The sequence below is a fragment of the Arachis ipaensis genome, chromosome B9 (assembly GCF_059453495.1).
Source record: "Arachis ipaensis isolate K30076 ecotype BB chromosome B9, ASM5945349v1, whole genome shotgun sequence".
NCBI lineage: Eukaryota > Viridiplantae > Streptophyta > Magnoliopsida > Fabales > Fabaceae > Arachis > Arachis ipaensis.
Window position 1 is genome coordinate 154,952,485 of NC_142444.1, and position 23,299 is coordinate 154,975,783.

The window sequence follows — 23,299 nt, forward strand, 5'->3', positions numbered from 1 at the left end:
AGCAGTCCGACTCATAAGTCGGAATGCGAAACCGAGTAAAATTAAAATGAATCGCAAAAGTAGCCTAAGTCACGAAAAACTCAATAAAACAAAATTGAGTACTAGGAATAACAAAAAGAGATAGGAAAAAACTAAGAAAAAGTCGTAAGGCTGCCTTGAGGATCAAAGAGATTCAGAAAAGCAGGCAAGCCCCAAAGAAAAGGTTTTTTCCAGAAAAGATCAAAGAGTCAAAAGAACCACGAACAGAAAAGCATGCGCGCATAAGGTAACTCAAAACCCTTATCCAAAAAAGGGCATTTATTTAAACGCTAAATTAAACCCTTATTAAAAAGGATATCGAAAATTTGTTTTGTTTACGGCCTAAAAGGCCAAAAAATTGTTGCAAACATCAACAAATAAATATAAAAAGAGTTTAAAAAGAGGGGCCCACAGGCCGAGCCCCAATAGCCAAAATCACTTCTTAAGAGGAGTAGAAGGATCACCACCACCAGGACCAGGAGTTGGAGAGAAAGTCGGAGGAGCGGCAGAAGAACTCGGAGCATCCTTAGAGCGAGGAGGGGACTCTATGATCCTCTGCCCCCGAGTCTTCAAATCAGACTCAGACTCCACCACGGGGACAGGAGGATCCACGATGGCACCATCAATAACAACCTTATCAGGGTCCAAAGGAGAAAGGTCCAAGTCAGGAGCAATGACTCCGACCTGCTCCTTAAAAACCCTCCAAGCCTCATCAGCACCATCCGCAATAGAATCCTCCAACTCGGTATAGGCCTTCCGAGCATTCAGCAAGTCATTCTTTACAGACACAAGATCAGCAAATAAACTATTGTAGCTGGCTTGCGCTGCTTTCCTCAAATCCACCTCCATGTTGCATTGGGCTTGCAACTTCTTCTCCTTCTCCCGGAGGCTGGCTCTCTCCTCCTTCAGCTTGGCAACTTCCCCCTCCAACTCCCTCTCATGCTCCTGATATATGCGAAGCCTGCCTTCCAGCTCATCGACCCTTGAGGTCGTCCCTAAAGAGCTGAGAGGAGTCTTCTCAAATATATCTAAGAGTTTACCACAAACCCCCGCCGTCTTGAGACTCTCCTCAACCACAGTGGTGAGGTAGTGCCGAACAGAAACATCATCCATACTCATACGAGCATGGGGATAAATGTTCTTTCGGACGAACGCAAGAGCGTCCGCCTCACCAGAAGCGCCAGACTCTAAGGTCTTGCGCTTCTTCGGCTCTGGTTCAGGAGTAGGTCGGACAGAAGGGGGTGGCAGAGAGGAAGCAGAGGAAGAAATTACAATAGGTTGGGAGGGAGTCCCGACGTTCCGAGGAGGAGGAGGAGGAGAGACAACCGCCCTAGCACCACCAGATCTGGCACGAGACCTTGCCTTGGCTTCCTGAACCCTCTGGTAAGACTCTTGAGCGTTTTTCTTTGCCATCTCTGCAAAAACAAATTGGTAGCTAAAAGTCAGACAAGTCGGTAAAAGAAATTGCAAGTCGGAAATAAATAAGAAACGCAAAAAGCTACCTAGTTGTGACTGGACAAAAGTCGGCGACCCCTAGAGAAATTTTTTAGTATCCAAGTATGGGGCCCTCCCCCACACTTCTCGGAGGAACCCTACGATGGCCGCCTCCACTTCGTCCAGGTCATCCAGACCATATTTCTCACAGGGGGAGGCCTCTAACCAGTATAGAGGAAAGCGAGGAGAAGAACTCTCATCTAAGAAAAAGGGGTGGTGACCCTCTACTGCTTGAACTTTGAAAAAATAGCTTTTAAAATCGTGAAAGGATTCGTCAAAAAGGGTAAAAAGCCTCCGACCTTGTATGGCTCGGAAGGACACCCACTGTTGCTTATTATTTAGCCCACTGAAGGGCTTGGTCATATGGAAGAGATAGAAGAAAATCCTCAAAGAAATCGGGAACTCTAAGGCCTGGCTGATAAATTGGTAAATTTTCAAAAAACCCCAAGAGTTGGGGTGAAGCTGGGTGGGAGCAACCCGGCAGTGACGTAACACAGACATTTCAAACTCTGAAAACGGAAGAAAAATGCCCAAACGGGTGACCATACTCTCATACATAAAAAATAAATGAGGGGCCACCTCGTCGGCCCTCTCGAAGCAAACCCGGTCTTCTGGACCCGGGACTACCAACTCATACTTCGGCTCATCCTCTTCAGAAGTACAAATTCTGTGGTGAGTACGAAGGTGGGTGATAAACTCGGTATCGACTGAAGGCTCCTCCCCTAGGACCGTGACATCGACCCACTGAGAGAGAACATCTACGGAAGCCATTTTCTTTTCTTAAAAGGGGTGACAAGAAACCTACAAAAAGAAAAGGAAAATCAACACACGGTCTCTAAAGGGACGGAGTACGGAACTAAAACCTACAAACCAATCTACCTACAAAATAAAAGCACGCAAATAGAAAGCATGTTACAGAAGGGGAAAAAGCTAACCTTTAAGTCTAAAATCAAGACTGGAGGAAGTAAAAGCCTTCGAAACGCAAGAATGCAGCACGAACGAATGCAAGGGAAATTTGAAAAATCGCAGAAACGAAACAACGAAAGAGAGGGAAAGTATTTATAAGAACGTTAGGGGCATAATGGTAAAATTGGGGCAATCATTAATGAAGATGCACCGTTACCAAGGCCATTAAATCCCTACGCACACCCCTAACGGACACGACGCTTGATTAGACGTAACTGTCAGAACCGAAAGGTCAAGGAAAATCACGTCGGTTCTTAAACCATCACATCGGTCCTCTTGCAAATCGGCTACGACCCCGAGTTGAATACTCGAACCCAAGTCCTAAAAGGAAATTGGGCTCAAGTAGGGGCACTGTTCATACCCTGGCCCAATAATAAAGGTCCAGGACCCAAGCAAATAGGCCCAACCCAAAGGGTTGGCCCTCACCCAGTACCAGCCTTCATCCCAAGAAGTCGGTACTAAACACGACCTGCTCCCAAGAAGTCGGATACGAGGGTTAGCTGGCAGATAACACTCATTCGAATGAGTAACTGCCCCTAGAAACTCTCTAACCACTTCATAGAGCCATATCTTAACCTCCCTAAGATATGGGAACGGTTATCCACCTAAAAAGGTGGCACTATTTCAGCGGTAGTTATTGGTTCACCACTATAAATACACTGACACCATTCAGGTATCTCCAAGTTCCAATACTCTCTAACCTGCTCACACTCTTGCTAACTTAGGCATCGGAGTGTCTTTGCAGGTACCACCCCCCATTCTTTCACACGTACAAGTCGGACGGAGGAACACCGAGTAACAGATCCACTCGAAAGCCACCTCCTTTATACGTTTGGGCCAACCAACGCCATCCAGCCCATTAATCTCCGGTTACCCACCGTAACAGTTATTTTTTGTAGAATTAAATTAAATATGTGCAAACTAAAGTTAAATTTAAAGGTGTTTAGTTTAAAATAATTTTGGATGTTGAATTTCCAGAATGTGATTTTCAACACGATATTCTTAAAATTATTAGTATTTTATTAATAATATATATGTAAATAAAAAATGAATTGCTTGTATATTTTTTTACTCTTTAAGTATCAATTTCATTCTTTGTATTTTTGTGGAGTTTTCTTTAATATCTACTTGTTTTTCTTCTCTCAGTGCATGTAATTTTTCAATGATATCTACAGTAAAAATAACAAAAATGTGTAGAATTTTTTTTGAATAAGTTAGTTTTAATAAGAATAATTGAAATAGTATAAAGTGAAATTATCTGTTAATATTTTTCTTTGACCCACCGTGTCAGACAATGTTTTAATAATGCAAATTTAAAATAGTGTTGGAAAATGTTCAAAACTGAATCTTTAATTTCTTTCACAATTATTGTGAGTAAAAAGTTTGATTTCATTATACCTTTAATTGGTCTATACAAATCATTTGCATATTCCATTTTCAAATTTTGTATAGTATAGACTTTTTCTTCTTGTAACAAATGTTTGAATTTGTTCATCATATTTTTCTTCACAATTATATGAAGATGTGTTTTCTGCAGTGTTACTAAATCATAGTTAATAATTAGTTAAAAAAATTTGATTACATTTGTTTTTTTTTAAGTTATTAGAAAAGGAATAATGAATAGCATATTAAAAGAAGTATAATTTTAACGATATTAAAATACAATTATATATAAAGTATTAGAAAATAGTATAAAAAGTATAAAAAGCAAAGATAATTAAAGTATTTTTTTGTAAATTCAATTTAAAAATACAATAAATATGTTTGTTTTGTACCTTTTCATCTAATATAATCATTTCTAAGCAAAGAGGTTCTTGTGGGTGTTAATGTTTTTCATAGACGCAAATTTTGGTAAACCAATTGTCTGTTTGTTTGGTGATATTGTCCAAAGAATGATGTTCCATTGAGTAAGTTTGAGATGTTGTGTAGTTCAAAAATAAATTTCTTGTGATAAATTTGATGTTATTTGAAGGAATAGTGATAAGAGACTTATATAAGTAGTTCAAATAGTATGGAATTTGAATATTTGTAACGTAAACTTTATTATGATTAATAATATTATTATGACATTTGTAATATGGATATTTATTACATTTAATGAGTTATTTATAGAAATTAATAAATTAATTATCCGAGTTATAAATTTATTGTATTGTTTATAACGGTAAGATATAATAAATATAGAGATATGGATTCAATGTCTTTGTAGGTTATAAATTTGATTAGACACTATTAATTTCTAATTATTGTCATTGGTGATTTTGCACCCTAATTTACATATATTTCTATTACTTTGTATATATATATTTTGCTGATTTGGAAATAAAAGTTGATTTGGCAAAAATTGAGTAGTTGATTATAAAATTTTGTCAAGTAAGCGATGTTGCTGACATGACATTAGTAGGAGGAAAAAGATATTTTAAAAGTAATGTGAGTAAACTTACCTATCTACTTTTATATATTAAGAATAGATTATCATTAATATTAAACTAATAAAAAAATAATTTAGGTAATAATATACTTTTATTTTTTTATAAGAATGATCATGATTCTTTTATTTGTGAAAAAAAAAAAAGTAAAAAACTAAGAAATTATATAAAAAATATTTAAAACTATTTTACAACTTAAAATATAAATAATCAAATTTACCAAAAGGGAACATCAATGTAAAAATATTAGATTATTGTGTTTTATCCTTTTAGTTATAAGGTCAACTTTGTTATAGAACCACCAATAGATTTTTTCCTTTTATTTTCTTCCTGCAGAACTCAAAACACATAGTGGTCAACATGGAACTTTTATGATGTGGAAATGATTTGGCAAATTCCATTTCCACAAAGTTCTTGAAACATGTGGAACACTCTTCAATGGCCTCCTGTAGTCTGCTTGAGATCACTTTCTATTTTTGACCTAAGCAAAACTATATCCAATGTCTCCAATTCATAGCCCTGTCAGCAAATCCACTTTATGATATATACATATAGTTTGACTAACAAACATACATAACTGATTATTTTTTTATTTCCTTAGTATAATAATTTTTAATTTAATAACACAATATTATAACTATAATAAGCTTCTGCCTAATGTTGCTTACATAAAAAATATCAATTTCACAAAAAATATTGGTTCTGCAGTTTAAATATTAGACATACTGATACTGATATATATAGTCATATATATATAGATACATATTTATATGCATTTTTTCTAGCTAATTAATTAGTAGTTCATTCTAGAGAAATGATTAAGGAATTAAAAATAATATTTAAGCATTAAATGATACTAAAACATTGAATAAATTAAATTAGTGGAGAATCAAATTGAGTTGGTCTAGTGGTTAGTTCACTAGTCCACTTATTGGCCAATGGAAAACTCTTAAATAGAAATCCGTGATGGATTAATCCTTAACCTGGGTTGAAAGATACCGTGTGGAATGAAAATTAAAGTAGTGTGGCGTCAGAAAGGTGATGAAATAGAAAATCATCCACATGAATCTGTCTGAATGTCTGATGTTCTCATCATATAATAACATGGGATATTCTTAGTGGTCCATCCATGCATGCATGCTAATGCAACGTACCAGTTAATTAAGTGGTAGAGAAAAAAGAATATATACCTCTGTGGAAATGATTCAGGAGTTCCCTCATATGCACATGGCAATAAAGTTGTTGATGACATTGCAATGGATTTCTTGATTTCCTGCCACAGACAAAACCATGTGCCACCCTTCACAAGTTTGTGATGATGAGTTTCTTCAAATAAAAAAAACTAATAATAATGATGTTTTCTTCTTCAAAGGCTGAGTCAATTCATTTCCAAGACAAATAAAGAAAGCAAAAAGGAGGGTTATCTATATACAAGGAATTCAGCACCATTTCCTATTCACAGGAAAGCAAATAGATTGTGTTGTCTCCCAAGTCATGTATGTGTGCTTTAATAAACTTGCCTACATTACAAACATGATATACATTTTGATCAATCAAGTAGTTAAGATACACTATTGATTTTGTTTAAGAAATATTTTCATTAGCAGCTTTGAAGTGAACATTCAGAAATGTAATATTTTCATTCACCATTTTCCTTGTCTATATCATTGATTTCAAATATTATATGGTATATAAGAGTCACAAGCTAAGGGAATATATATGGCATATGCTTCACCATTGCTTCTTCTTTATCTTATCTTCTTATTAATCAGAGTTTAAAGAAGGCTTGCATCATAAAGTTTAAATGCCAACTCAAAAAGCTTTGATGATGCAACTTCAGATATGCAGAAAGGTAGCAGTGCCTAACAACTTACACTTGTAAAGCAACACTAACTGGAAAAGAATTTCAACTAACTAGTAACTAGCATAGTGATTCATCTTTTAGCCTTTTACATTTTCATTTATGCATGGTTTACTTTCATTACAATTTGAAAGAAGATAAAAAGTGCATTTCTCCAATAAGGTGATGATGAGGGAAGACATCACAATAAACTAATCAGACACAATCTTTATCCTTAATTAATTTCTAGTATTATCAACAAATATGGAAACTTGCTCCTTAAGATTTCATGTCTTGTATCTAAACCTCTAAGAACTACACCTTCAATATTATAGGTTTTAAAAAAAGGATGGCTTTAAATTCTATATAGCATCTTTTTCAAAAAGCAACCAAACATTCCATGACATCAATGGATCCACCTTTGAATACATTCGTCATGCTACTGCCTTTATTATATCCATCAAGATCATGGTTGATGATCAGAGGCTGAGTCATCCAACACAAGGATCAAGATTGAAATTCCAAGATTTCATCCCTTTAAATACCTCTTTGGAAGACAAGGAAATCATCAAACCAGCCCAAGTGAACATATCTTCATTCCTTGAACATCTAGTATCTCAGAAATCAGTATCTTAATCACCAACTGCTAAAATGTCAAAGAAGATGCAGACATCATCATCACTTCTTCAAGACTTGTTCATTGGAAATCCAATCATCTCGGCAGCATGTGATCAGCTTCAGAAATCAGTTAACAGATACTATTTGAATGACTCTGCCTCTACTCAATCTCAATGTTCAACTAAAGCATCAAAGCAAAGTAAAACTTTGAATGTTTCGATTCTAAACAAGCTTAGAAGGAAAGCAGAAGATAATCTTTCACAAGGAATCCAAGAACATGGTTAGTATTCTTGTATTTCTTTCTTTATTTGTTATACAGAATGATTTGTTTGGTGTTTATGTGAAGTCCAAAATCTAACTCAATTCACATGACTATGAAATTGCAGTGAGATTGGCACCAAAGATATCTGAGACTATTAAGGGTAAGTTAAGCTTAGGGACTAAAATTCTTCAAGTGGGAGGAGTGGACAAAGTCTTTGAGCAATTCTTCAATGTCAGAGAAGGCGAGAGGCTTTTGAAAGCTTCGCCGTGCTATCTATCTTCAACATCAGGCCCCCTTGCAGGTCTTCTGTTCATCTCAACAGACAAGGTTGCATTCTGCAGTGAGAGATCAATCAAAGCCTTTAATGGGAAAGGCCAAATGATTAGGATCCATTACAAGGTTTCTATTCCACTCAAGAAGATCAAGTGTGTGAACCAAAGGGAAAATTTTGAGAAGCCAAAACAGAAGTATATACAGATTGTTACAGTGGACAAGTTTGATTTCTGGTTGATGGGAGTCATAAAGTATCAAAAGACTTTGAGATATCTTGAGCAGGCTATTTCTCTTTCTCAAGCTTAGATGATTTTGAGACAGTGACTTGAGAATGTTTTGTGAGCATTTAAACTCCCAATTGTACATATAAAAGAGAGAAAGAGAGAGAGATTTCAAGTTCAAGTGCCTGTTCATTAATTATGTACATATGTTTAGAGGAATCATAGTGTTGTGTTTGAATTATGTATCAAATTTATGTATATTAATTAAGCATGAGCATCTATCTTTGATGTATTATCAGATTGTGTTGATAAATTTACTTTTAACATTGACAAAACTAAGACTCGCACCATGTGTAGAGAGCTAAATAAATTAGACTACATAGTATAGATTTATATAACAGTGAAGGTCTAATATTTTAAAGAGTGCTACCTAGTTTGAAGATTGATAAAATAATATGTTAAATTGATGTTTGACTAAGTATGTAATTTCTTTTAATAAAATCCATTATTTGGTTATAGTAATTATGTAAAAAAGGTACAATACAGACACCAATAGAAACAAACTTGTATATTAGAACAAAGAAGACATGGGCATGGGAATATATTTTCTTCTTTTGAGTTGATTATTAACATCTATAAATTGCTGACATGACACAATTAGAAAGAGCAATATCACATAAGTTCATTCTATAATAACTTGGTATCAAGTTTTATGTAATATAAATAATATATTAGTGAATTAATTTAAAAACCAGCATTAGTGAGGTGTTAACTGTTATTGTCAAGAAGGTATTCAAATTTTCATCAAAAGGACTTGTTCTTATTTCTGGCAGTTCAAACTACTTTTCTTCTTTTCTTTAATCTCTGTTGAGTCATATAACAATATAGTCCAATTAATGATGATACAATTTTTTTTGTGGTCCAAACCTAAATTGAACAGAGATTTTCAGATGGAATTACAAAGGTTCCCAGCACATGGGAACTAGATAGGGTTTGTTGATGTTAGTTACAAAAGCTATATTTATGGTGCATGATAAGGGACATGGAGTATCATTCTTAACTTCTTATACCACTTGATAAATTTTGGCACCAAATTAGTGTTCTATCACAACAACTGATCCACCAATAACACTTAATATTTTACAGGAATTGTTGATTAATGAAAAAATGAAAATATTTTTCATAATACAACTAATCCCCTTAAAATTTCAGTTATAAAACATTAATTTTCTCTTATATAAACTCAATCAAGCTGCACAAATAATAAAATGAGAATGATTTCCTTTTAGAAAACAGCAGAAAATGAAGAAGGAATTTCTAATAATCTATTTAGTTTTGAATGTGGGGAATGAAAGTATTATGAGGGAGTGAATGATTTTGGCTAATTCCTTTTCCACAAAGAATTGAATTGTGTCTCCCACTTTAATTCCTTCCAGCACATGATGTCCACAGCCAAACTAAAATTTCATTGTTTCCTTTCCATTTATAAACTAAACAATATAATGTTCCAAAGCACTCACTTGCCTTCTTTTCTTATAAAAAAATGCTACGTGCACACCAAAACTCAGCCACTAAATTAGCCGCTATATATTTGTATATAAACATATATGTTGTTTAAATTCTTTTTAATGTGTATAACATGGGTGCTTTCTTACAGAGCTTACCATAGCCCTCTCAGCTACCTCACTTTATGATATATATATATACTCTTGCCACTCACCAAAATATGCACTTTCAATTAATGTTAGTTATAACTTTTAGGACTAGAATACATGAAGTAAATTATACCATAGTAGGAAATTCTTAATATAGTTAAATAAGGACTTTGAAATGCTGAATTAATTTCATTCACACGTTTGGTGCTAGTCTCTTTTTTTTTGTTATTTTTATATGTAGCTAGGAAAATGCAAAAGCTGAATCTTTTCTCTGACTGAACCTCCAAACATTTTCTATTCCTTTTAGCATGTGATTTGGGATTGATGTAAGCAAACAAACTTTTACTTATCTTTACTTTTCCATGATCTAATACAAGTAAACCTTGGAGAGGTATTGCATCAGAAAGTTAAGATTCCAGCTAAGAAAGCTTGAATGACACCCTCATGTTGGCATTTTTATATAAATAAAATAAAGTGACAAAACAATGGATCCTGCTTTGTCATCAACTACTCAACAAGCATGTGGCATAGATAGATATATCCTACCAAACCAAGATATATTATTAATTTCCTTAATCTTGCTAAATTGCAGCTTATAATTAGCTTCCTTTTTTTTCTTTTTTTTTGTCCCTAATGAATCCAAAAAATTTGCCTTGGTGCAAAGAAATTAAATTCAACATATATTCTATTTTTTACATGGATAAATCCCATGCTCAAAATCCTTTAACCAAAACAGTTATGAGCATAAGAAAATTATATGTAAATTTGAATATAAGAACACCAAGTTCATTGTAAATGATGGAAATAACAGACACAAACATGTTTTTTGCTAAACTGAATGAATTGAGAGTAATTGCCAAGTTTCAACCTACAGTCAATATCCAACTGCTATAAAAAGATTAACAAGACCCTTTGGTCTGAAATCTGAGTAAGCATGTAATAAGCAACCAAATATTTTGTCCAATCACATTCCAAGTTTGTGTAAGTTTTTTTTTTATATATATTATTTCAACTGTATCAACAACTAGAGCAGACATGGAAAGAAGTTGCCTTATTTAAACACACATCCTTTTTCATAATCTTATAGGATTATAATTAAGGATGACTTGTATTTTACCTTGTATATAATGACTTTTTCTAAAGGCAAACCAAACATGAAATCCCAAGATTTTGAATTACTTTATTTCATTTAGTCTTCATGATGATCCATATCTGACTCACCCTACAAAAAGTCAAGACTTAAGACTTACCTAGTTTCCTTTTAACCATTATATATATACCTCTTTAGAACACAATGATTCATCATCCAAGTTAAGAAGATTTCTTGAATACAATTCAGTTAAGTGCTCAAGACAATCCACAAGAAGAACAACAAAAATGAAGTCCTCATTTCTTCATGAGCTTGTTAATGGACTTCCTATCCAGAAGTCATCAAGGAGATACTTGCCTGATGCTTCTGGAAAATACAACAAGTCTTTCGCGAAATCAAAGCAAGGTAGGAACACCCTTTTCATCACAATATTGGATTGGTGAATCCTTACTAAAGAAAATGCAGTTCTATTCATGATGGCCATTTTGTTTTTCCAGGTAAAGTAAATTCGGTTTTGACTCGGATGAACAAGTTCAGTTTCGCACATGGAATCCGAGAACATGGTAAGTACTTAGTTTTGAAAAGCTTTTACCATGTTTGGGAAATAGAATGAATGAAGTTAACTGTAACTGATGGTGTGTAAAACTGTTATTGTAACTTGCAGTGAGATTAGGACCAAAGATAACAGATACAGTTAAAGGGAAATTAAGCTTAGGGGCCAGAATTCTCCAAGTTGGTGGAGTAGAAAAAGTTTTCATGCAACTTTTCAGTGTTAAAGAGGGAGAGAAGCTTTTAAAAGCATCACAATGCTACTTATCAACCACATCAGGTCCTATAGCTGGTCTCCTATTCATTTCCACTGAGAAAGTTGCTTTCTGCAGTGAGAGATCAATCAAGATCACTTCACCAAATGGAGAAGTGAAAAGAATCCATTATAAGGTGATTGATTAAAAGATAGCCCTCTAGATCTCTTTAATATCTTTTTGAGACGTTACTAATACTTAACTTGAAAAATGTGTTTGTCATTTCAGGTGTTGATTCCAGTTGTAAAGATAAAGTGTGTGAATGAAAGTCAGAATGTGGAGAAGCCTTCACAGAAGTACATAGAAATAGTTACTGAGGATAATTTTGATTTCTGGTTTATGGGGTTCTTGACTTATCAAAAAGCATTCAGATGTCTTCAGCAGGCTGTGTCTCAAGCTCAGAGGACAGAATTGTTGAACTGAACTTGTTCATCCCTCTCTCTATGTATCAGAAAAGAAAAGAAGAATTGTTCATCCCCTTTGCTTCATCTCTTTATTTTGTGGAGCTGCAAGGCTCCTAAATATGTACAAATATCACATGATTTTGTTAATTAAAAGAAAAAGGAAATCCCTCTATTTCTTACACTTTTGGTCTCTTCTTTTAAATGAAAAATGATGAAAATGCATGGAAGTTATTATGGCACAAGTAATACAATTCCATACACTTAATCCATAGTGTAGGTAAGCAAAACAAGGTTATCAAGCACTAACTAAAGTACATTTTAGTTCCTAACATATGAGTTAAGTCTTAATTTCATTTCTAATGTTTAAAACCTTCTATTTTTTTTTAAAATATTTTATTTTATTTTTATTTTTGTTCTCTTGTAAAATTTAAACTTTTTCTTCAAAAAACTCTATTTTCTCTCTATTATTATATTTTCATTTCTCTTATTTTTCTATCACTTTTACTCTCAAATCATTACAATTACGTTTTGATACTACTTAAAAAAAATTATAATGAAAGAATGGGTATTTTTCAATGAAGATAAAAAATTCTAATTTTGACCAAAAAATTAAAATAGGACTAAATAAGATGTTTGAAACAAAACTAATATGTTTCAAATATTAGAAAAGAAAGTCACCAAAAAAAAAAAACATTAAAAAAGAAATTATGACATCACAAACTTTTACCCCACTAAATAAAAAGAGATCTCATGGACAAAAGTTTAAACAAGTTCGACAATGATCATCCTGTTAGAATTAGCGTATGCTTACAAAATCTAACTAGTTACATAAATTGCACATGCATGCATATTTAAGAAGTTACAACTTTGTGAAAGTGGCTTCCAAATTTCATTTTCTTTAGTATAATGTACCAGGCATCTTTCGCATCTTTCAAATCTTGGATTTTCCACATGTTTTTTTACATTTGGGGGCTTAAGGGGTGATGTGGAGGTGATTTGGCACTCCCATTTGTTGAAACAAAAGGTTGTGTTTCGGTGCCTCCATCGCATGATGTTAATGGCGGACCTAAATTTAGCTGACTAGGTTATCACAAAATAAGCAACGAAGGTCCTTTCACCTTGCTTACTCGATAAGCACATTCTTTAAACCTACCCAATTAATTAATTATAAGTACAAAGGATTTAATCACTGATGGATGCTTGTATTTCTATCATATCAATGATGTTTGCCAAGTAAATCTGCCTGATGTAACAATTCATTTAGTAAATGGTAATTCCTTTCCACCTGATTTCCTTAAATTCCATTTGTGATGGGTGACTTCTGATTTAGTCTGGAGTGTTTTTCTTTTAAAAAAATTGCAGCCACTAAGTGTGATTTAAGATTAAAATTTGTAAATAAAAATTTGTATCAAACTAATTTTATAAACTTGATTTTGATAAAGAATAAATTAATATTAACTTGATTTATATTTGACATTTTATTTCAAAATAAATTATAATAAAATAAATATTATTTAAATTATATTATTTAAAATCATTATCGAAAAATGCTAAGGAGCCAACAACTTTTGTGATTTGTAGCCATCACATAGTCATCAATGATAGTTTTAATGGTGTGAAATTGGTGTGAAATTTCATCCAATGGCTCATTTTTCTTTGCTGATTACATGCTGGCCAGAATTTAACAAAGTTGCTGATCCCTTAAACTTTTTCTTTAGATAAAAATTATTAAAAAGGACATAAATTTATATTATTTAAAATTATATTTTTTTAATACTCTTTTGACTATAGTTTTTTTTTAAAAAGTTTAAATGTGTTAAAATCTAATAATTTTTTTATCATAATATTTCAATACTTTTTTTAATTAAATTTAGTCTTTCTAATGAAATCAATAACTTATATTATTAAACCCTAACTACAAAAAATTATTAAAAGAAAAATATCGTAGTTAATAAAAATTGATCGTCATTGATTAGTTCTCTATTTTATCTAGAGATAACTATCGTCTCATTGAGTTATATACATAATCGAGGTCGCAGTGATAGAAACTTATATGTTTGGTTGGAAGGAAAGAAATAGAAAGGAAGGAAATAGAAAGGAAAGAAAGGAAAAGAAAGAAATTGAGTGGATTTTTATTTTCTTTAGATGTGTTTGGATAGAAAGAAAATAATTATAAAAAAACAATTTTACCCCTATATTATATAATATATTGAAAAAGTGAAGGGATAATATTAGAAGTAGAGAGAGAAACATTAATTTTCTCTCCATTTTCTTTCCAATGTTAGAGAGAAAAAAAAATTGGTAGACCCCACCAGTTTTTTTCCATCCATTTTTTTTCCTCTCTAATTTTCCTTCTCAACCAAACAAAGGAAAATAATCCTTTTCCTTCCCATTTTCTTTCCTCACTTTTCTTTCCTTCCATTTTCCTCTCAAACAAACATAGTATAAGAGTATGATTGGTTACAAATTATGAAGCACGGATATTTCTCCGATTTGCCGTGTCTGCGTGTCGGACACGACATTCATCGACACTCGTGTCTTCTATGTCTAACCGTGTCCTAATAAAATCGTGCGTCCGTATAGGATAAGTTACAAACAAATCCAAAAAAAAAAAAGGTTAGTTAGTATAGCCTCAAATAGAATAAATACAAGGAAAAAAAATATTAACCCTCTAATGCCGAATGCCAATGCACTAACTTTAAAATGTTATGTTTGCATGGATTGTGTAATATAGTCTTTCAGTTTCAATCTTCATTTGTCCCATTAACCTGTAATATTATATTATAATATAGAAATAGAAAGTTGAACATCACCCATAACGCTGGTATCTTTGGACCTTTCATGATATATATCATTGATATATGTCAAGTTACTGGCCAATAAAAGCTACCGCGACATTGTAACCGAAAGAGGCAAACACTTCATCAGTTCATCACCTAGATTTATCCAATTTGGTGATATGCCTTAAGTTCTGCAATCAGCTTATATCAACAAAGCAATCCAACAGAAAGAGGTTCAGGCCGTTTTGACTTGGAGATCCCCCACAGTGGAAGAAACTCTTGTGAAGAACATGTAAAATATTGATACGACACAAGTAATCAAGTACTGAACTCCTCGCATTCTGGTCCACAAGTAAAGTTGATGCATGATACCGAACTTAACTAGTTCCTTAACAGCATGAGTTAAGCCGAAGAACCAGATTTGAGCTCACGTCCAAGTTCAGTAACTTAAAAGAACTATGTACTTAACAGTTTATAACTTGTACCTAGTTTGAGCTAACTCAGTTAACTTGAGCTGCCTCTGATCATCTGGTGAGTTGTGCTTGAGTCTGAAAAAGCACATTCTCATAGAATCCAAGCCTTTGGGGAAACCAGGGTTGTTTCTAAGATGCAAAGAACCATAGATAGACATGTCTAAAGTCCTTTTAGCAACACATTAGTGATCATTCAACCATATCATAAAGTCTAATACTGAAAAAAAGAAACCTTAAAAGCTCTCATCAATACTTTCACACTGAAGCTACTAATCAAGCTCACTAGTGTTCAATAAAGACGGCGGCTCCAGCAGAAAAATTCCACAACAAAAGAACAAACTTTTACATGATGAGAAGCTACAAATTGAATTGAATTGAAGTAGTGTTGATCACATTGATTCAAATGCCTATATACAAAGTATCTTAGCAACTGGAGCTAAGAAGCCAGCTACATAAAATTAAAAACCTTCAAATAAATAGCATTGGGCAAAGTTTTGATTAAAAACAACTAATAACCCTAAAAAAAAAAGGTTCACAAAGGAAGATAGAATTATAGAAAGCACAAAATATATTACAGCAATGGTAGAACATAACAGAATGAGAAACAGAACATACCAATTGGCATCAACCAGAGAAGGTGCCACCTCCACCGCCACCGCCACCTGAACCAGAAGCACCGTTAGCAGAATTGAAGACTCTCTTGTTCTTCCTCTTGTCCGCTTCATAATCTCTATCATCAGTTGGCAGCTCAAACCTGCAAACAGGGCACGAATTTCGAGAACCTAACCACGGCACAATGCAGTCTCCATGGTACTCGTGCCCGCACGGCAACCTCTTTGCCACGTCACCGACGCCCACCATGTCCTTGCATACGGCGCACGCCACCACCTCGCTCTCCGACGAGATCTTCACTGTCGGCAGCGCCTCCACGGCAGACTTCGCCGCCGGCGGAGCTCCCCTCCTCCCTCCCCCGTCGCTCTCCGCCAGCGTCTGCAGCAAGGCCTCATACTCCGCCGCGTCGACGTAGTCCTCAGGGTTTCCGACGTAGCGATCGGAATCCGGCAGCTGGAGGCGGAACTCGATGGAGTTGTCCTCAAGGCCCATCAGGATGTCGGCCCAATCCAAGATCCGGTTCCGCATACTCCTCGTTCGCGTCGCCAAATCCCTAATTCGGAGACGAAGCAGCTCGCGCCTCCTCCGCCGCAGATCTTCGTCGTCGCCGTGCGGTTCCTCGTTTCCGACTCGATCTCCTCGCTCCTCGACTGCGTTTTCGCGGTCTTCGCCTCCGTGGTGGAACTCGATGCCGTTTTCCTCGTCGTCATCGTCATCCTCGTCGTCGTCGTTGTCCCAGCCTCCGAGCTCGATCCGGAGGAAATCGTTTTCCGGCGAGCGACTAGGCGGAGGAGGAGGAGACGCGTCGTCGTCACGCGCTGACTGGGCGATTAGGCGGAGGACGTGGAGGAAGTGAGAGCCGAAGTAGGGGTCGTCGGAGGAGGAGGCGGCGGCAGCGGAGGAAGGGAGAGAGGGAGTGGGGATGGACTCGACGAAGCCGTTCTTGCAGTCACCGCAGATGACGTCAGGTAGGTCAGGGAGTGTCTCGACGGAGACGCGCTTCTCGCAGTGGTAACACCAGTACGATGGCGCTTCGGGAGCTGGAGGAGGAGGCGGTGGCTGAGACGGTGACTCCGACATGGTTCGCTTTCCGGTGCGGCGGAGATGGGAGCTGGAATGGAAAGCAAAGGAGCCGAGTGTGATTGTTTTCTTTGGGGATTTGGGTTCCCTTTGATTTTATGTAAGGTATAATAATAATAATAATAATAATAATAATAATAATAATAATAATAATAATAATAATAAATTAATCATTTTTATAGTAATAAGTTAATATAAGAGTTTAATTGGAAATGGAAATGGACCATTTCTTCTTTTCTTTTCCTTTTTCTGGTGTAAAAATTAATTAGTGGGTCATATTTGATAGTTCATTGTCCAGGATAAAGTGGGAAAACAATATATTAGTAAATACTATATAATTTGTGACATTTGCGATTTAGAAGTTAGAAAAATCGATGTACAAGATCAAGGAAGAATCAAGTGAACCCGGCTGAAAACAATCGTAATCATACTGCCAAAATTTACAACTCAAATCACAACAAATTATGATATATATTACATTACATTACATTACACATGTGGGTTCCATAAGAAAACTAAAAATATTCTCCTCTCTTATCAATAAAGTTCATCATATTGATGTAGGAAGAATACCCTATGTCGATGCCAAATCTTTACAACTAAGAATTATAATTATAATTATAGAATCAAATAAGCACAACAGGCTCATTGATGGTACCATTAAAATTAACTTTACAGAATTCAGGAAAATGGAGACCAGCCTCATCCAGGCCAGCCTTAGTAATATGTGGGCATGATCTCACATCCAAGTATTCCAGATAACTGCATTTTCCCACAAGAATGCCTATTCCTGCCACTGTGATCTTCGGACAGTTACTAACCTTCAAAATCTTCAACCTCAAATCCACCTCCTCGCTGCTTATAAGCTCGAAAGCAGCATCGCTCACCTCCTCACAGCAACCAATGTCCAGTGCCTCAAGGTTTCTGCATTGACTTAAAATACAGCTCAATGATGAATCCGAGAGGTTTAGACACCAATCCATCCTTAAGTTCTTAAGATTGCTCCTACCTGCAGCAGCAAGAGATTTTATTGCGTCGTTGGAGACATCCCGGCAACCACCAATGATTAGAGTCTCAAGATTATCGCAGTATTTGGACAAGGATAATATGGTTTCATCCCCAATTTTGTAGCAATCCAACAACTTCAACGTCTTGAGAGATGATGAACAAGCCCTAGAAACACTAGAGACACCAACATCGCTGACATTACTGCATTTGTTGATGTCCAAATACTTGATCTGTTGACAACCACTTGCAAGGCTTATCAATCCATAGTTGGTAATATTTGTGCACCCTTGCAATCCCAGTTTTTCTAGATTATGACAGTTTTTGGAGAGAGCTTCTAATATACCATCCGTAACGAATCTGCAACCGGCGAGATGCAATACCCGTAAGTCGCTACAGCCTTTAGCGACAGCAGATAGTCCCTTGTCAGTCAGCTTTCTGCAGTAGGATACATCCAATGACTGCAACAAGGAAAGACCTTCGCCAATGGCTTTCATTCCAACATCTGAAATTCCTGTGTACATTAAACCAAACAAAAACATTCCATCTCAATCTTATTGAGATTTTCACTCCCCATCATAAGAAAAGCAACATCACAAAGGTGGTAGATAACCTTTATGAATCCCGCTAGGGAGCCAATGGAGTATTTGTACAATGTGTACAATGGACTATTTATTTGGCCCGATATGAGTTAAAAAATGAACTTCCAGGATAAAATACAACTAATTCCTCAAACACAATACACTCATACTATCCAGAATAACCATCCGGATACCAGAGATAATAAACATATGATATCCTACTGAATCGAACATCCCTAAACCCCTATTGTACACATTGTGCAGAGCCTATACTTCCTCAACCTTAAATCATCACTCAAATTGACTATCATGACAACAGCACTAAAAATTGTCAAAATTGTTCATTTTCAAATTGCATAATACAAACAACAACAGAACACAATCATTCCGAGTGATGAGTTCAAAACTACTTCATATAACCAGTTTCAAAAGCAAAAATCAAGAAAAAGCAACAGCAGTAAACAAACCCAGCATTTTTAAAAGAGAAGGGGGGGGGGGGGCTGAAATTTAAAGCTCAATCTCTGGAGAAAAAAAGTGAACAAAAAATTGGCACCGGCATTAACTAAAATCGTAAAGCAGCAGAAGCATTTTTAACAACAGACTTTTAAATTCAATGATACTGCCTAAAATAAAATTAATTAGCACAGTAATATTTGGGGAAAAAATAACAATCAAAATACAAGTCAGCACACTAGGGAAAGAAACATAGCATCCATCACGATCAGAAGTCTGAAAGGTCAATTTCAACGGTTTTCTCGCAAAACAAACAAAAACAACGGAAAAAAAAAGGGAAAAAGAGTTCACCTTTACAATTATGCAAATTGAGGACCCTCAAGCATGTGAAACCATTGGCGATGACGGCGAGGTCGGAATCGGTGACGCCGGGATAGAACGACCGCGAAACGGACTGGGCAAGGTCCAATTCGAGCAAGCGCGTGAACCTATCAGCCATTCTGCGAAGCATGTGTGGACCTGCACGCGCCGCAAGCTTCTTCCTTTCGGTGCTCTGCAATCGGAGCCACCTCTTACACACCAACCCGAAGATCTCCTTGTCCTTCTCGCTCTCCAGCTTCGCCAGGATCGAACGAAGCTCGTCGTCAGTGAGAGTGTCGTTTATGCAGAGGTTCGAGGATCCCGATCCGGCACCGTTCATTGTTGTTGGTGCGGAGGAAAACCCTAACCCCTCGAGAATTTGAGACTAATTTTTGCAGAGCACGGTTACGGAGGGAATAATTAGCGTACAAAAGCAAAGCTTTAGCAGCTGAGAGGTGTGAAAATGAACCCTAATTTGGTGGCGTGCATGATTATCTGCAACGAAGCGTACATTGAAGGAAAGGCTCTCGCGAGTGAATTTACGTGGCAATGCCCCTTCTTCATAAGATAGTGCCTTTAGTGAAGGGGTGATTTCGTCAAAGAGAAAAAATATATTATATTTTGGGTGCTGTTAGTAACTAAATGATTCTTTCTTTCTTTGTCGCCTTTGTAGTTATAAACCCACCAACCCCATCTATTATACATTTATACAAAAAGAACAAGTGTCTAAAGTTGCGAGAAAAAATTTTGTGCACATTAAATGTGTTACTTTTATGAATTATAAAAAAAATGCTATGAAAATAAGTATTGATGTATTATAAAAAATAAATATAGTAGTATGTACATAAATAAATAGAGTAAATAACCATTTTTAACCACAAAAAATATAAGTGTTAATAAATTTATTTATAGAAAAACAAAACTAACGTTATATCTATATAAAATATATTTTAATTAATAAAACTAACCAAAACTTAAAAAATTATTTAGAATTCTCAAATTACTCATTTTAATATTTCATCGTCATCTTCGTTCAATTCCATAATTTTTTTTCTTTTCTTTTCATATCGTAACACCCACTTCTGATACCACCATTAATGATCTGTATTGAGTCCATTCTTTTTTATCTCTTTATCACCACGTCGTTGTTCTTCTTCCAGTTCCGAACTTACAGTGTCTCCTCTCCTGTTGCTCATGGCGCGAAGAACAATGCTCTCGACGCAGTCACCACAATCCTCGGCAACCCGAGAGGAAGTGATTCGGATCCAAACGCAGAAGCAGAAGCTGCTTTTTCCTTTAGCGAGAACGCCGACAAGTGTAAGACCCGTGACTAAACCGATCATTTAGATAATATAAAATGGTAATTTAATTGCTCGAAATAGGTTTAAAAATATAAAAGTATTTTTCAATAATATAAAGGTGAAATTTGAATTCAATGAATTTTTCTGAGTGAAAAAATTTATCTTTTGCGAAATTTTTTTGTAAAAATGCGTACCGGTCTTTAGCCGGTAGTACCGGTTCTAGTCTGTCCGGTACCGCGTATTTTGGAAAATAAAGTTTTGAAAATTGAATTTATTGTTTTGAAAGGACAAAAAATAATTTAGAATAAAAAATCGAGCGCTAATCTTAAAAGTTTTGACCCAAACAGACCTAAAACACTAACGGGTTAGACCGGGCCCAAACTGGACCCAAGGCCCAACATATATATGTATGTTTAATGAGTATTCAGCTCATTTTAACCTAATTTGAGAGAGATTGGCGCTAATTTGAGAAGAGAGGAGAAGATGGTAATGTTACTATTCATCACCATCTTCTAGAAGCCATAACTTGAGCTACGGTGCTCCGATTGACGAGTCGTTTACGGCTAGCGAAGCTCTCCTCGAGATCTTCGTTTCTGTTAAAACAAAGTGGTAAGATTTTCGAAATCCATGCTCCAGTTTCCATCCCTAACAGTTTCACGTTTTTTGTTCTAGTTTTTTAGTAGATTTTGTGATTTTAGTTGTTTAGGGATGATCTAGTATTGAAAAATTGTTGGGTTTTGTCTCTAATCTCGTTGGATAAGGTAAATCTCTTTTATCTCTTGTGGTTTGATATTTTGGATTAGCCCTAGTGATATTTTGTATGTTATATGATGTTAGATTGATGTTTAGTGTTTGTTGGAGTGAGCAGATGGTTTTGGAGCTTTGAGTTTGAGCTTGGTATTTTGAGTTGTGTGGAAACCAGCTAAGGTATGGTTTCAGTTTTCTTTAAGTAATATGTAAAGTTTCATGAAACTTAGGCTAGTAGACCATAAGATAGGATTGAATGATGTTGGTGTATGCTTAATTATGCGTGAATTTATTATATTGTATGATATAGAGGAGTATATAAAATGTTGGAATGTGTAATATATGAATGTGATGATTATTATGTGTGATTATGGACATTGATGAGTATGATGATTGAGATGGTATTGATGAATTATAATGTTAATTGTGTAAAAATTGTTAAAGTTGGGATATTGGTTTGTGAGTTGTGGATTTTTGTTGAATTATGGTGAAAAGATTGAGTGAAAGAGGTTTTAAGTTGCTTGAATTGAAATAAAATGATAAAGTGTAGTATGCAGGGACGGATCCACATGAGTGGGTGTGGGGGCAAGCGCCCCCACTACAATTTGGAATTTTATTGAGTAGTATACAATAATAATATTTATTTGCCCCCACTAAATTATTAAATTTGACCCCACAATCATTTTTTATTCAAGTTTCGACACTTGATAGCCAATTTGAAAACTTCATATTAGATGTTAATTATAATGATCAATTTTTAAATTTAAATAAGATTGGTGTTCTTTCTTAGAGATCGACTCGAAAGAATATTATCTATTAATTTGTGTTTCTTCTTTTAAAATTAGCTTTAGTTTTTTCATAATAACTACACTAATTGAATGAACTTTTTTAACTATGAATATCATCAAGAGCTAATTTGTATGAAAGTTGAGTTTTAAATGATTGTTAATACAAAAAAAAAAGACATTTTAATTATATTATCAAGGTTTCAAAATATGAAATATAAAAAATTAAATTTTAAATTATATGTTATTATTTAAATTACTATTTTAGTATTTTAATTTGTAATTAGATATTTTGAAACCTAATTATATTTTACAATAACAAAATATAATTATAACAACAATTATGCTACGTATACATAAAATAATCACTTGTACAGAATAAATCTTAAAATATAAATTTTGAAATTCAAAATATATATTAAAAATAAGTTAAATGATATATGTATTTATACACAAATTTATAATAGATAATTTGATAGCTAATTTTTTATGGAATAAATTATCATTTGTATCCATGAAATATACAAACGCTGACAAATGTATCCATATAAGAATAAAACGACAATTGTACCTACGAAAGATAGCTTCCGTGCGCCAAGAATACCCTAGTGGACCAATTGTGTAACCAACGTTCAGATACTCTTGGCACACAGAAGCCATCTTCTATGGTTATAATTGTCGTTTTATTCTTATATAGGTACATTTGTCAGCATTTATATCTTTTATGTGTACAAATGGTAATTTACTCTTTTTTACATAAACATAATATTTTTATTATAAAAATTATTATAATGTTATATATATTTTGCCCCCACTACCAAAATTTTCTGGATCCGTCACTGGTAGTATTTTGTGATGAATTGGGTATGTTTTGGTTTGGTTTGGTTTTGGGAGTTTGGAAAAATTAGAGAATTGTCACTTTAGTAAAAACCTATTTTGGTGAACTTTGACAAATCAAGTGTGTTATCGATTTGGCCATACCGCAATGACTTGTTTCCACCGATTTGATTCTTCTTATCAACAATCTACCATGAATCCATCTAAATCTG

General features: G+C 34.7%; 4 protein-coding genes and 1 pseudogene across 4 annotated transcripts; 2 read left to right on the forward strand and 3 right to left on the reverse strand.

Annotated features, from left to right (window-relative positions):
• Window positions 1-544: 544 nt before the first annotated feature.
• Window positions 545-1,473, reverse strand: LOC148546876 (uncharacterized; annotated as a pseudogene).
• Window positions 1,474-7,307: 5,834 nt separating this feature from the next.
• LOC107616679 (GEM-like protein 4) lies at window positions 7,308-8,416 on the forward strand. Its single transcript, XM_016318627.3, has 2 exons — window positions 7,308-7,645; window positions 7,752-8,416. Exons 1-2 carry the CDS (start codon window positions 7,399-7,401, stop codon window positions 8,204-8,206), a joined length of 702 nt encoding a protein of 233 aa, XP_016174113.1. The 5' UTR covers window positions 7,308-7,398; the 3' UTR covers window positions 8,207-8,416.
• Window positions 8,417-10,706: 2,290 nt separating this feature from the next.
• Window positions 10,707-12,252, forward strand: LOC107616564 (GEM-like protein 4). Its single transcript, XM_016318514.3, has 4 exons — window positions 10,707-11,271; window positions 11,364-11,429; window positions 11,531-11,805; window positions 11,898-12,252. The coding sequence occupies exons 1-4, from the start codon at window positions 11,154-11,156 to the stop codon at window positions 12,090-12,092; spliced, it is 654 nt and encodes a 217-aa protein (XP_016174000.1). The 5' UTR covers window positions 10,707-11,153; the 3' UTR covers window positions 12,093-12,252.
• A 3,421-nt stretch (window positions 12,253-15,673) lies between these two features.
• Window positions 15,674-17,184, reverse strand: CIP8 (COP1-interacting protein 8). Its single transcript, XM_021110940.2, has one exon. The coding sequence runs from the start codon at window positions 17,016-17,018 to the stop codon at window positions 15,951-15,953; it is 1,068 nt and encodes a 355-aa protein (XP_020966599.1). The 5' UTR covers window positions 17,019-17,184; the 3' UTR covers window positions 15,674-15,950.
• A 273-nt stretch (window positions 17,185-17,457) lies between these two features.
• LOC107617139 (RNI-like superfamily protein) lies at window positions 17,458-20,108 on the reverse strand. The gene is made up of 2 exons (XM_088498239.1): window positions 19,409-20,108; window positions 17,458-18,537 (listed from the first exon to the last, which is right to left on the reverse strand). Exons 1-2 carry the CDS (start codon window positions 19,755-19,757, stop codon window positions 17,645-17,647), a joined length of 1,242 nt encoding a protein of 413 aa, XP_088354365.1. The 5' UTR covers window positions 19,758-20,108; the 3' UTR covers window positions 17,458-17,644.
• Window positions 20,109-23,299: the final 3,191 nt, after the last annotated feature.